This window comes from Culicoides brevitarsis, chromosome 2, assembly GCF_036172545.1.
Source record: "Culicoides brevitarsis isolate CSIRO-B50_1 chromosome 2, AGI_CSIRO_Cbre_v1, whole genome shotgun sequence".
Classification (NCBI taxonomy): domain Eukaryota; kingdom Metazoa; phylum Arthropoda; class Insecta; order Diptera; family Ceratopogonidae; genus Culicoides; species Culicoides brevitarsis.
The window spans coordinates 1,740,205-1,755,217 of NC_087086.1; the positions used below are offsets into that span (position 1 = coordinate 1,740,205).

The window sequence follows — 15,013 nt, forward strand, 5'->3', positions numbered from 1 at the left end:
AATTTTGGGATTTTGTTGGTTCGAGAATATTTCAAATTAATCACGTGCTTGCTGAATAAAAAGAAGAAAAATTTTGTAAATATTTTTTTATTGTTATTTAGAACTTTTTACAGAATAAATGTTAAAATAAATAATGAATACGGCAACTTTTTAGCGGTAATAATACTTATTTTGTGGGGTTACTTGATCTAAGCATGGCCATTTGTCATCATCTCCTTGTTTGGCACGACGATTGTAACTTTGTTTTTGGGTTTTGTGCCGTTTGTGTCTTTATGAGCGCCGTTCGAGAGAGCAGAAGGAAGTTGTTCAGGCTTTAAAGTCCTAAAATTAAAAAAAAAATAATTGATAGAATTACAAATTTTTATAAAAATCTCTTTTTGAGAGTTAAAAAATTGAAAAATTAACGAAAAAAAAATTTTTTTTACTCAACAATTTACTTTAAAAGACTCAAAAGTGACAAAATTTTAGCTTTAGAAAAAAAAATAAATAAAAAATTTTACTTTTATTTAAAAACAAGTGAAATAAAAAAATAAATAAAAATAAAAAAATTATTTCAAATTATCCTTCAGGAAAAAAATTTTTTTTATTTAAAAAAAAAATGTTTAAAAAATTTTTAAATATTTAAAAATTAAGCATTTAAAAAAAAATTAAAAAAAAAAAAAATTATTCTTCAGTAATTTTTTTACTTTTATTTAAAAAAAATGTTAAAAAAAATTTATTTTATTTTAAATTATTCTTCTTAAAAATTAAAAACTAAAAAAAAAACAAAATTTGTCATTTAAAAGCTTAATAAAAAAAAATTTTTTTCATGAAATTTTGTCTTAACGGTTCATAAAATTAAAGTTATTGTTCATTGCATACATTTGTGGGAATAAAAATTTACCTCTTCGCGGGACTTGGATTCAAATTTTTCTCATTCGTTGTCGACTTATTTTGATAATCTTCGATTTTCACGGCGACTTGAGGATTTGCCTTCTTGATCGTTGCAGGTCCCGTTGCTCTTGGCACGAAAAACTGTTGAGGAAATTTGGGCGGCGAACTTCCCATATTCGCGCCATTGAATTGAAACGACTTGATCGACTCCATCTCGGCACTTTCTCCATTAACTTTTGCCGATTCGTGCGCTACGACGCGATGCAACGTACTTTGCGGTGCCTTTTTCAACGAATTTTGCGGCGTAACATCGTAATCGGGAGTTGGCGTTGGCGCGGGAGGCGTTTCAACATGTTGCTCTTCCTGCTGTTTGTCTTTTTCCGTCTCGACAAATCCATTTTTGAACATTCGCTTGTGCGCCAGTTTGAATTCTTCCATCAGCATGTCGTGTTGCTTCATGTTCGACGTGAATCCGGTGCCTGATTGCTTCTTTGGCGCTGGCGGTTCAGAAATTTTTGGATTTTCGGATGGTTCGAGTTCTTTTTTCTCGGCGCGACGACGAATTTCTTCGAATAAGGCACATTTTAGGTCTTTGTTGTTGTTTGAATCGCTTTCGGAGGTCACGCCCGAGATGGAAGATGCTGTGCTTTGAAGATCTAAAGGCATCATGGGAGGCGGCGGAGCAGGAATACTTTTGCCATTGCTTGAAACGACCTTCTTTTGTAACGTCGCTGCTTGATGAACTTCGACTTTGATGGTTTTTTGTTCGTTATTGTTATTGATTTTTGTGTTGTCCCCGATTTTTATCGCTTCCATGCTGTGAGCAAGCATGGCTTCTTTCGTTTTTGCATCCCCGCCAGCGTAATTCGATATCAAAATGTTGTTAATTAACGTTCCGTTCTCCGATAATTTGATAATTGTCGTATTATTCACCCCTTTTGTCGTCGTAGTTGACGTTCCATTTGACGAAATTTGCGTCGTTTTGCTTCTCGGGGGCACTTTTGGAGCTTGAACTTGTTTCAATGATCTTTTTACTTCGCCTCCTGCTTGTCTAACTTTCGTTCGAATGTTCAAATTTCGTTTATCGCCTGAACTCGAATTGCTTTCCTCCCGCACGATTGATAATCGCTTCGAATTTTCATTACCCCAACATGGACTTTGATCTCCCGTGGCACTGCTTGCTGACGAATTGTATCCACTCGACTCATTTGGGAACAAATCAACGCCTTCCGACACGCGAATCAACAAGTCTAAGGTATGGCTCTCCTTCATGATCGACACAGCTTCGTTAAAGGCAATGTTGGTAAAGTCGATGCCGTTGCACGATAAAATTTGATCTCCGGGACGCAATCCAGCATTTCGCGCAACGCCATTTTCTTTGGTGAATTGAATGAAAATTCCGGGTTTCCATTCAGGGCCTTTACAAATTCTAAAAAAAAAATAATTTTTGTTAAAAATTTTGAAAAATTTCTTTAAAAAAATTTACTTACCCGCATCCAAGTTTCATTTTGGGCGCCAAAGTGAGCATAATTCGTTCCAAATTTTCCGTCGCTTTCGGTTGTTTACTTCCAATGACTTGCCAACTCAACGGATCCGCGACGTATTCTTTGATTGGAATAATCCCAACGCCTGAAAAAAACATCAAAACTCGTGAAAAATGAAATTTTTCTGCATTTCCGTCGTCGCGTCATGTCATCAAACTCGCATGAAAACAAAAGCAAACATCACGCAAAAATAATTACCGACAAAACAATGTGAAAAATTCGTAAAAATTTCTAAATTCGCTCCATTTCATGTCATTGTCACCCGCGTTTTATCAACATCAATCGCAACGCGACATTCCTCGTTTCTCGTCATTCATCAAACAAGCGAGAGAGAGATCAAAAAACTTTTAATTCGCGATTAATTGACGAATGATGAAATTCATTCACACATCGTTACAAATTTCACTTTCTTTCCTTCGTTTGGATTTTTTTTTCATCGCACTGCATTTTTTTTTGTCCTTTCTCGCCAAATTCCTTCGTCGAAATGATAACGAATGTTCAAGAAATTTAAAAAGCATTTTTTGTACGTCATTTCCAATCTATCACATTCGCAGTTTTTCTCGTCGTCATCTCATGTACACACACGCTTTTTGCACTGAATTCGTATGAATAAAAGTGAAATTATGTTGATAGCTTTCAGATAAAATAAATTCAAGTTTGTACGTCATCGAATGGGTATGAGTCAAGTTTCATACATAAATATGAGATATGGCAAAAGTTTTTGTTAAATGAAAAATTTGAGCGTATTTTAACAAAATTTAAATTTTTCATTAAAATTTATTTTATTATTTTTTTTTTAAAAAAAATTTAAAATTTTTTTTAAAAAAATTTTTTTTTTAAATAAAAAAATTTGAATAAAATTAAAAAATAATTAAATGAAATAATTTTAAGAAAAATTTTAAAAAAAAATTTAAAAAATTTTTAAAAGAAAGCCAAAAATTTTTTTTTAAATTGCAAAAATTTTTAAAAAAAATTCTTAGAAAAAATTTCAAAAAAAAATAATTTTGAAAAAAAAAAAAAATTTTTAAAATTAAAAAAATTTTTAAAAAAAAGTTTAAAATTGAAAAAAAATTTCATTATTAGAAAAAAAAAATTTAATTTAAAAAAAATTTTAATTATTAAAAAAAAAATTATAAAAAAAAATTAAAAATTTAAAATTTATTATTCAAAAAAAAAAGTAAAAATTAAAAAATAAAACTTTATAAGAGAGATTACGAAAATTTTTTTTTTAAAAGAGCGAAATTTGTTAAAAAGTTTTCTCAAAATTTAAAATTTTTTAGAAATAATTACTCAGAATTTTAAAATTTTTGAAAAAATAAAAAAAAATTAGAAATGACATTTTAAAATTAAAAAATTTTAAAAAAAATTAAAAAAAAAAATAAAAAATAAATTTTAAAAAAAAAAATTAAAAAAAAGAACTTTATAAGAGAAAATTTTAAAAAATAAAATAATTTAATAATTTTCTTTTGAAACAGACAGACAAAAAAAATTTTCAATTTTTTTTTCAAAATTTCTCCGAAATGCATTAAAAAACAAACAACAATAATAATATAGAGCTCGCTACTCATAACTGATTCAGACACAATACATTACGTCGTCTTGCCTGATATTTGCACACCATTCGCTCTACTCTGTTATTATTACATTACGTTTATTTATTATTATAAGGTTGCAAAGACGATGCCGTGCCTACTTGTTGCTTCTAGGCGAGTTTGTTTGCTGATGATGGCTCACTTGTTTGCAGAGAGAAAAAAAAATAATAGAAAGGAAAAGAAATAAAAATGAAACAAAAGATTCTGTTCCATACACAAAATCACAAAAGAAAGTTCACTTGCTGTGAAATGCTGACAGAAAATCAAGCGAAAGATTCGAAAAAATACAAAAAAAAAATCAATCCGGAAATATTTTCTCATAACTTTTGCGTTTCCTCGATTCAGTCGTAACTCTTTCTTTTTTATTCGTTCTTTCACACCAACAAATGCGTCGTCGCGTCAAACACTCGTAACTGTTCAAAAACCACAGAAGTTCACATAATATTCCGAAACATTATCATAACAATAATCATTAAATTAATTTTGTTTCAATTTTTTTTTCTCTGAAAATTTACTCGTTATTTATTATGATTGTCAAGCGAGCGAGCGACACTACCGAGAAGTAAATAAATATAGAGAGTAAAACATTAAGCGGTTCGAGTGATACACAAAAGTATCGTTTTCGTTTCCACAGAAAATACAAAAAAAAAAACAATATCATCAACCGTGACACAGTCATGCGGTAATTGTATTTTGTTGGAAATAATTTTAAAGCACATTTTTATGAAAATATAAGAGCATGGTGTGATAAAGTTTTTGAAAGACTTGTTCAGGAAAAATATTCACACACAGAGCAAGTTGCAGTTCATATTTTATTTAGTAGTTATTATTATTCGGTTACAGTTTTTATTTTTTTCTGCTTTGCTTCATTTATTCATTTACTTCTCGTTTAATTTTTTACAGTGCAATGCTGAGAACTGCATATTTTTTCCGTCATCTAAAATTTTTAATTTTGTGTGCAATTTATTTTTTTTATTTTTAGGGTGAAAGATCAATTTCAGACAAGAAGATGAGAATTTTTAGTTTTTTCTTGAATTTTTTTTTTATTATTAAATTATTTTCTTTTTTTTAAGGTATAAAAATTGAACAGAAATTGAAAGAAAAAAATGAGAAAAAATTATTTTAGAATTTTTTTTTACATTTAGGGTAAAAGATTCATCAAAAAATGAAAATTTTTATTTTTTTTTTAATTTTTTTGATTTTTAAATTTCATATTTTTTATTTTTATTTTTTTAGGTATAAAAATTTGAATAAAAATTGAAACATAAAATGAGAAAAAATTATTTTAAAAATTAAAATTTTTTCCTGAATTCATCTAAATTTTTTTTACATTTAGGGTAAAAGATCAATTTAGGCAAAAAAAATATATTTTTATTTTTTTCTTGAATTTTTTTTAATCAATTAATTTTTTTAAGGTATACCTAAAAATTTGAACAGAAATTGAAACGAAAAATTAGAAAATTTATTTTAGATTTTTTTTACATTTAGGGTAAAAGATCAATTTCAAAAAAAAGATGAAATTTTTTATTTTTTTTCTTGATTTTTTTTTATTAATTTATTATTTTAATGCAAATATGATCGACAAAAAAAATCAAAATTGAAACATTTCTTCTTCTTTCAAAAGTCGTTAATTAATTATTCACCCTAAAGTGCAAACTCGACAGAAATCCAGACAAAACTATTGAATAATGTGAAAATGTTTGCATTTTAAAGGCACTTTTCGTGTGAGTTGACATAAGTTACAATGACTGATAATTAATTTATGTTTCAGTGACTTGACTTATTTGCCTCACTTTACTCTCATTACAAATATTTGCATTCCAATTTAATTTTTTTTTTATTTTATTTTTGCAACAACACAAAATTCAAAGCGCGATAAAATGCTTTTGTGTAACAACAAATTTGGTTTCTTTGTTTAATTTTTTTTTTTAATTTTCGCTCGTACAGCAAAATACTTGCGCCTTAATAAAATTTAGATTAACACCATTTTATATTCATATGAACTCGTAGAGTAATTAAATTATGGCAAAAATGATTAAAAACAATGTTGTTGACTTGAATGCTTGAATTGAAGCGTTTCGTAACTTATTTAATTTATTTAATAAATAAATGAAAAATAAAGTGTATCAAAACTTTGAGCTAATTATCACATGAAAAAAAAAACAACAAAACAATATACTTTTTTTCAACATTTTTTTTTAGGAATGTTGGAATTGTTTGTCATATAGTGTCAAGTTGCATAATGCTCGTGTGTCAATAAACAAACAAACAATGCCTTTGGTGACAAATTTTACGTGAGATCAGCGTGCATCCGTTACATTTTTTACGTGCGACATACTAATAATGACTAATCTCACTCACACATTTTTTTTTTGATGTATGTTTTTTTTCGTCTAAACCACTCACTCACGTAATAAATTACCAAAAATATGCCCAAAAATATTTACCTCGGACACGCAGCGTAATTCTATCCTGACTGGCAATATATTTACTCAGTTCGCGGTGCACTGCATCACTGACTTTATAACCATTGACTTGATAAATTTCATCACCGGCCTGAAAAAAAAATTGAAATAATAATTACAAAAAAGTTTTTTTTTTGCGTTGCCGCTGGATGTTTTGTGTTTTGTGTGATGATTAGGAGATAAAAAAAAAACGAGAAGACCTCGGATTATCAAATATTGTGTGAACATGATGAATTATGGAGCTTCTCGTGTCATGATGTTATGCAAGAAATTTGCTACTAATTGTCAGATTTTTTTTTATTTTTTTTAAATTTAAAAAAAAATAATTTTTTTTTTTTTAAATTTTTAAAATTTTAATCAGAAAAATTTTATTATAAAAATTTTTATTCATTGAAAAATATTAAAAAAAAAAATTTTTAATTTTTAAAAATTGTCAAAAATTTTCGTCAAAAAGTTTTTTTTTAATTTCTATTTTTAACGATTTTAACTTTTCTATTTTAATTTTTTTTATTAAATTTTTAATTTTTTAAGTTCAATTTTGTCTAATTTTTTATTCTATAGAGATTTTTAATATTTTAAACCATGAAGCGTATTTTTATGAAATTTTGAAAGATTCTAAAAAAATAAAAATAAAGAAATTTTTAAAAAATTCAGACTGATTAAAAATTAAATTAGAAAACAATTTAACTTAAAAAATTTAATTAATTATTTTTTTTTTATAATTTGTAAAAAAAAATATTTTTGTTTTTTAATATTAATTTTTTTAATTTAATTTTTAATAATTGTCAAAAATTTTCACTTTTCCAATTTTTTTAATTTTATTATTTTTTTATAAAAAAAATTATTAAAAATATTTTTTCATTATTTTTCTTAAATTAATTTTTTTAGAATTTGTCAATATTTCATAAAAATACGCTTTCATGGTTTCCGATTAAAATTTCAAATTTATTCTATATCACTAATTTTTGCGTTTATTTTAAGCCCCCCATAATTCCGTCATTGAGCATTATTCAAAATAAAAATGTTAAATAAAAAAACGCAAAACTCACTGATATGAGACGAAAAAGCACTTTATCTCTGACAAGTAATTTTCATAATAAACAATTAATTAGTTCGTTCATGTGGGCATTTTTGTCACAAACAAAAAATAAAAAAATAATGATACTTACTCGGAGTCCCCGTAAATCAGCTTCACTTCCTTTCTCAACGTGCGAAACGAAAAATCCCGTACCAAATTCTTTTCCGCCACGCAACGAAAATCCAAAATTTCGGGTAACACTCGTTCGATTCCGATTTAATCGCACAATTCTGATTCTCGTATTTTTAGCTCCTGCCGACGAGACACTTTTGACACTTTTTGGTAGCATTATTTCGTTGAATGTCGTTGAGTTGGTTGAACTGCGAAAACTACTGCAGTCTGTCATTATTGCGGTACTCATTTTTTATTTTATTTTTTTTTTTATTTAATTTTGAATAATTTTTAAATTTTTCATTTTTCTTTAATTTTTTTCAGATAATTTTCACTTTTTTTCCGTGCGACATGACTTTTCATGACACAATCTCGAGAGTTAATAAAATTATTTTTGATGAAATTGACTTCAGTTACGCAGCACCTGTTTGTCGTTGCACGAACCGCTTCGGAATATCTGCAAGTAAGCAAAACTATTTTCTTATTATTGAACACAAAACAACAAAAAAAGAGTAAGAGTGAATATGTGCGTGTCGTATCGATACGAAGGTGCACTGACTTTCTGCGAAATGCGGGCAAAAAGAGAGAAAAAAAATCGCAAATGACTTGGATATCTTGAACACGAGTCTAAACACATTGAACGGTGACTTGTAGGTTTTTTTCGAGCAAAATGACGTGTAAAAAAGGCAAATAACCCACTGTTTACGTTGTTATGACGAATGCGAGAGAGGAACATCGCAACTTCAGCCATCGTCGTTGCAACATCTCCCAATAGAAAACTGACCTTCTCTAACGTCATGTTGTTGCTGCAGAAGATAACAAACAAAAAACTCGCCTAACAGCTTGAAAGTGATGATTTATTCATTATAAAATGTTTTTTTTTTGCACCGTATGATGTCGTCGCTAATAAAATAATAATAATCGACATATAAAATGAAGCAACGAACAAATTGTGAACGCACACACGAGAAATATTTTTATTTTATAACTTTCGATTCTTCATCATCGCATCGCTTTTTATGGATTTTCAACTAACTCGACGACGAAAAACGACAACAACACATCACGATGATAAAGTAGCAACAGGGCAAATAAAAATTTTAAAAAGGTAGAGATGAAAAAAAAAATTGAAGTAACCGGACAATGTGCTACTTATTGACCAATTGAGCTTGTGTGCTTTTATTTTTTGCCGTGTTTTTTTTTGGAGATAAGTGATTAAATTTTTTGAAGGCATGTCCGCTTTTCTTGTAGGTGTGCATCGGCGAGCGAAGAGAAACTTTCACAAAGCGGGAATGTTTCAAGGTCTGCAGTTGGGAAGTTTTTAGGAGGAGATGCAAAAAATTATTTTCTAACCAATTGTTTGAAGGATTTGAGGAACAAAAAAGGTAAGATATTAAGGAAATTTTGACTCTTAAATTATTTAAAAATTTTTAAAATTAAAAAAAAGTAAAAATTTTATGAGAATAAACAATTAAGAGTGAAAATAAAAGTTATTAAAAAAATATTAAAATAAATTAAATTTTTTTAATAACTTTTACTTTTTAATAACTTTTACAAAATTAAGTCTCTTAATATTTTTTTTTTATTTATTTTTTTTTTTTTTAATTTGCATTTTTTTTTTGCTTTAAAATTTCAAAAAAAAAAAATTAATGAAAATTTTTTTTAATGTAAAATTTTAGCATGTTTGAAATTACTTTAAAAAAAAGTAAAAATTTTTGAGAAATTATTTTTTTTTAATTTTAAAAATTTTTACAAAAAAGTAACAATTTTTTAAAAATTTTATTTTTTTTAATTGTTTGATTATTTTAATTTTATTTTTATTTTTGATTTTTTGAAAAAAAAAATTTTTTTTTTTTATTTTATTTTAAAATCTTCCATTGTTTTAATTTAAAATACAAAAAGTTAAAATTTGGAGATAATTTCTTATTTTAATTTTATTTAAAAATGTTTAAAGTTTTTTTTCGTAAACTTGAAATTCAGAAAAATTAAAAGTGAAAAAAAATATTTAATAATAACTGAACATATTATATTATAAAATCTTTAGTTACCTAAGAGAAAATTTTCTCCCAAAAATCATTTAAAATCCATTACGCGACGAAATTGCGCAAAGAAAAAATTCAATTCTCTCCAAAAAAATTTATAAAATTCCATTTTGCGACAATTTTAACTGTTTTTAATACAAAGCAACATGCATTTTTATGACTTTTGATGACTCTTTCATCCAGTTAAGTCAACTTTTATATCGCATTATCATCAAAAATTATTGTTATTACCACTTTTATAACTACTTTAATAATTTTCGTTTGAGTGAAAAAGAAGCGACAACAAAAACAAAACGAACGAAAAAAAAAACGAAATAATTACACGACAAGGAACAATGTTGCATTAATTGTCTCTCGAAGCAGTTTAAATATCAAATTTTTCCATTCCACAGAAAATGGTTCGAAAGTCTGTAGTTGAGAGCAAAAATGCAACGACGACAACATAAATTGTACATAAAATGTTATGTTTCGAATTACATATGTTTTGGAATCGTAACTGAATCGTTTGTTTTGCTCGAAAATTGAAACATGAAACATTTCGAAATGCATTTTTTGTAAACATTTTTTTTTAATGTTTCATTGTTCATTGAACGTTTAGGAATGGAAAACGAAGAAGAAACGTCGGAATGTTCGAGGCAAGGCAGAAAAATGTTAGAGCCCCGTTTCAGGGACTCGCAACGAATTTGGGTAAGTATCATCATTAACATTTATCATTGCTCATTACTTAAAACGGTAGATGATTACATGTTTCTTGTAATTTTGTAAAAAAAAGTGTTTTTTTCCTCGATCCTCACTCAAAATAGCACCTTAGAGACTTACTTTTTTGACATGTATCTATTTAAATTTATTGTGTTTTTTTAGCAACAACAACAAAAACATTACCTTGGTAACTTCATTTAGACGGCGCATTATGAAAATTTTAGTTTTTTTCATTCAGCGTGGTTGGAAGGCGAGAGAAGAAGGGGATTGATTGTAGCGAATGTCAGAATGGAACGCACTAACGTGTAATTTGTAAAAAGCGAGCTTAAAGTGCTTTGGAGGACGTTCATATGTAGATGCAAGCATCAACAAAAGATTCGATTGATAAGGCATTAAAGTGTTGAGAAGGTTGTTTTACTGAATTTTCATTGTTGGTAATTAAGTTGTTAAAGTTACTTTTCAAAAATTTTAAAAAATAACAAAAATAACATAAATTTTCGTGATAAAATATTTTTTTACAGGAAATTTTTTGAAGATTTAAACTTCCATCATTCAAAGATCATCAAATACTTGGGAATCATTATAGACGAAGAATTGAATATGAAAGAAAACCTTAAAACTGTGATAAAAAAGACGGCAAAGAAGGATGGTTTTTTAATAAGACATAGAAATAAGATCGATAGAGAAACAAGACTGATGCTTTATAAATCTATGGTTGGGTCAATTTTGATTTTGAAGAACGAGACTGATTTGAATGAATTACAAAAAGTGCAAAATCAAGCATTAAGATCACTGAATCTGTGATATGTTGAAACAAACTGAATTATTGAGTGTCAAACAAAGAATAAACTTTAATGTGCTTGTCCTTACTTATAAATGTGTCAAAGGTCTCTTGCCTGATTATCTAAGAGTCAACATAGCACATGTCGGCGATGTTCAGCCCTATTCATTAACCAAAATTTTTATCTTAACGCCTTCGAATGAAACTTTTTCGGTAATTTTTTTTAACTTTCGGTCATTCAATCCATCACGAAACCTTCAAAAACCATCAAAAAGGTTCATTGTCAAGACAAATTTCTGATGGAAATTCAAAGATATCATGTTTGATTGATTTCCTCTCCATTAGACTCCCACAATGAGTCAAAAATTCTTTTAAAAACTAATTTTTTTTTATTAAAATCTAAACAATAACTGTCCGTGATCTTTACTTAAATACCAACAAAAGTCGACTTCTCACACAAAAAAAGATTCTTCAAACAATAACAAATTTACGAATTACTCCCAATCATTGTTATTTAATTTATTTTTGTACCTTTTCTTGTACAACAACCTCATCAATCACTCCAAAGCCCGCTCGAACTCTAATTTCTAACAACTTGATGATTTTTTTGAACAAAAGTTATGAATGTTCATTTAATTGTTTTTGATTTGTTTTAGTTGTTACAATTTCAAATTCCTCAATTTTGCCCCGAGTGACAAAAAGATTACAAAAATTTTAATGATTAGAAGTTCCGCGGTATTACGAAACTTCCTATAAATTTTCGTATTGAGAAAATGTGCGTAAAAATATTTTTTTATAACATAATTAATTAACCAATATTGAGCTGCTTTCGCCTCAAAGCTCCAACAATCACTTCCGTCATAGCAAAGCGGCTTTTGGCACAATCCTCTTGACCAATTAATTATAGCTACTTTTACTAAAAAACAACTTTTCAAAATCGCAGTTAGTTAATTAATTAGTGAATTATTTTCCATAAACACCGTAAAATGACACTTGACCAAGCATTTACAACAAGTTTGCTCGACAGGTGCATCATTTATCAAACATTTTTTTTACAAGAGTAATTTACATAAAAACAAAACTCGATTTGTAGGTGAATGGGTGACTGAAGCTTGTCGTTGTTTTTGTAATTTGATCGGCGATGTGATGAGGAAAGTAGACAAAAAAAAGAAGTATGATGTGTAATTTGATGAAATTTATCGCAAATTGCTTGGATGGCACAGAAAATTATTGCTTTTTAGCGGACATTCACTTTTTATTTTAGTTTTTACTGAATTTTAGTTTTTTGGACACGAATTTCACTTTAATTAAAAATCTATCAAATCCCGTTCTTTATGGAAGATAATCTGAACATCAATTTTCTTCGCATTTCGTAAAAACTCCCACATTTCTCGCGTTCGTTCTATTTAACAAGCAATAATTAGCTTACCCGCGCAATAAAATGTGTTTAGCTTCTTAATCCCACTAAACTTAATTTAATCCATTAAGATGATTTATGAGCATTCGACTTATTTTCCGTTCGTTCAATGTACTTGCATTTCTTTCGTTACGAGTTTTTTTGCACACTCGATCGATTATTTATTAAAATTATTGATTATAAAATTGAATTCACTGCAGTCCAGTTACCAAGACCTGCTCTGATAGTAACGAGTATTTATTTATTTTTATTTTTTTTTCTTCTTTCAGAGTTTATCGAGTCACCGCGCGACGACGACGATGTTGATGTTAGATCAATGAACTTCCGACAACAACTGAAATGAAACTCACTCGAATAAAAGGTATGTACCTGCTTGCTGATTCAAGCATAACAACAACGACGAGTGTTCGTGTACGGCTTGGAAAGTACTTCGCGCTGAATGAGTAACTGCATTGCCTGAGTGTCTGTGGTTCCCTTTAAATGTTTGTCTGTCTGGTTAAATGGTAAAATTGGAAGTTGAAAGAAGTTTGCAGCTGTGTTTGTGTTAAACTGGAAAGCAGGTGAGTGATCGTTGTCTCGCTTTTGCCGTAATTTATTCATCGGAGATATGTTCCAGATGGGTTTTCGGTTAAGGCGCGATGCATTTTTTCGATAAAGGAATTTTTTGTTGATCGTCCTGAAGAAAAAATATTGGAGTTTTATGCTTGGTTTGAATTAATTGGAATAGAAATTTTGCTTTAATTGCGAATTAAATGGTTTTCTCGTCTTTCTGAAAGAAAAAAAAAATTATTTTATTTTATTTTTTTTATCAATTTCAAACTTTACATCCATCCTTAATTAAAAAAAAATACGAATTTTTTATATTTTTCGAATTTCAAGCTTAAGAACTTAGAATTTGTTTGGAAGTTATAATAAATTAAAATTGTTTCAATTTTTATGCTGAAAAAAATTATTTAAACTTTAAAAAAAATAAACTTTTTCAACAAAATTAAAAAAAAAAATAAATATTATTTCATATCAAATTAATGCAATTTAAAAAAAAATTAAAATAAATTTTGAAAAACTAATTTTTTAAAAAAGAAAAAATAAATCAAAATTTAATTTTAAATTAATTTTTTTTTTAATAAAAAATTTAATTTTTTAAAAAACTAAAAGTTAATTATTTTAAAAAGTTAAACATTTTTTTTAATTAAAAAAAATAAAATTATTAAAATTTTAAATTTATTTTTATTTTAAAAATGTAAAAAAATTTTTTTTGAGGATTTTTTTTTGTATTTTTATAATTTTTTATTTTCTAACTTAAAAATTATCAAAATGACATTCAAAGAAAATTTTCTGTATTTTCAGTTTTATATTAAAAATATTGAAAAATTTTTAACTTTTTAAAAGGAAAATGGAATACATCGTTCGCTAAATGAATTATTTGATCATTTTTCTTTGACTCTTTCTCCTGACTTCAGAACTCTGAGGATGAAAATTAAGATAATTTCACTCAAAATGACAGCAATTAAAGATTAATTTCAACATAAAAACTCAAATTAAAACAAAATTCTTCGAAACCATTCAAGAGCAACGATGAAAGGAAACCTTTCAATTCTTTCATTAAAACTTAAAAAAAAAACTTCTTTCTCAGAATCTTACATAAAACGAAAGAAGTAAAGTGACGTAAAAGCAATGGTTAATAACAATTTACCCTTCCCTCAGTTTACAAGAACGCTTTGCTGAAACGGAATTGCCGATAATAAAGCGACGATCATTGAAGTAATAACGACTTACGAGATCCATCCTCCATTATTTCTACATCTAGCACCGGGATCGCAAGCAGCAATTTATTCTCATCTATTTTTTTTATGTTTTTATCTCTCTCTGTGTGTGGCGTGTGTGCCAATTTTGCGCATTTAAATCTGGAATTTGTGTTTACCGTAGAACTCACCTACTTACGAAGCATTAAAGTAAGAAAAAAGAAAGAAAGGTCAAGCAAGTTACAAAATTCTCTCTACTTTGCGTATCTCTCTGGATCTAGAAGTTGGATGTAACGACGATTCATTTCCGTGCGCGATTACTCATTTCAACTTTTAAATTTTTTTTTTAAATCGCGGCGCTCGATTGATGACACATCGTTTAAAATATCTCCGAAAAACGAGAGAGTTGCGATATAAATATCTTTGATTGAACGGAATTATCTTCAGTTACGCTTTAATGTTGTTTGTGTCGAGTTTGTTATTCCGCACAAGTGAATGACATTTTCACACTTCGCTTGAACTTTCGACAAAAACCGGAAAAGATGCGTGTAAATTTCATCCTGTTCACCTTTTTGACACTATTTCTCGTCGTCATCTCACAAATTTCCTGTTTTGATGATCAGAAATGGAACGCAGATTGGCCCGATTGGGAATCGAAGTTACAGGAGC

The 15,013-nt window shown here is 27.8% G+C and overlaps 1 protein-coding gene across 1 annotated transcript; it reads right to left on the bottom strand.

The window, feature by feature from the left end:
- Positions 1–188: 188 nt before the first annotated feature.
- LOC134832563 (uncharacterized) lies at positions 189–7,898 on the bottom strand. Its single transcript, XM_063846627.1, has 5 exons — positions 7,644–7,898; positions 6,457–6,565; positions 2,364–2,502; positions 884–2,302; positions 189–321 (listed from the first exon to the last, which is right to left on the bottom strand). Exons 1-5 carry the CDS (start codon positions 7,896–7,898, stop codon positions 189–191), a joined length of 2,055 nt encoding a protein of 684 aa, XP_063702697.1.
- Positions 7,899–15,013: the final 7,115 nt, after the last annotated feature.

Coding starts and splice junctions, on each gene's coding strand:
- LOC134832563 (XM_063846627.1), bottom strand. CDS start 7,898: ATGACAGACTGCAGTAGTTTTCGCAGTTCAACCAACTCAACGACATTC. Junction 2,503..6,456: donor AATTACGCTGCGTGTCCGAG/GTAAATATTTTT, acceptor TGTTTTTTTCAG/GCGTTGGGATTATTCCAATC. Junction 322..883: donor AATCCAAGTCCCGCGAAGAG/GTAAATTTTTAT, acceptor TTTTAATTTTAG/GACTTTAAAGCCTGAACAAC.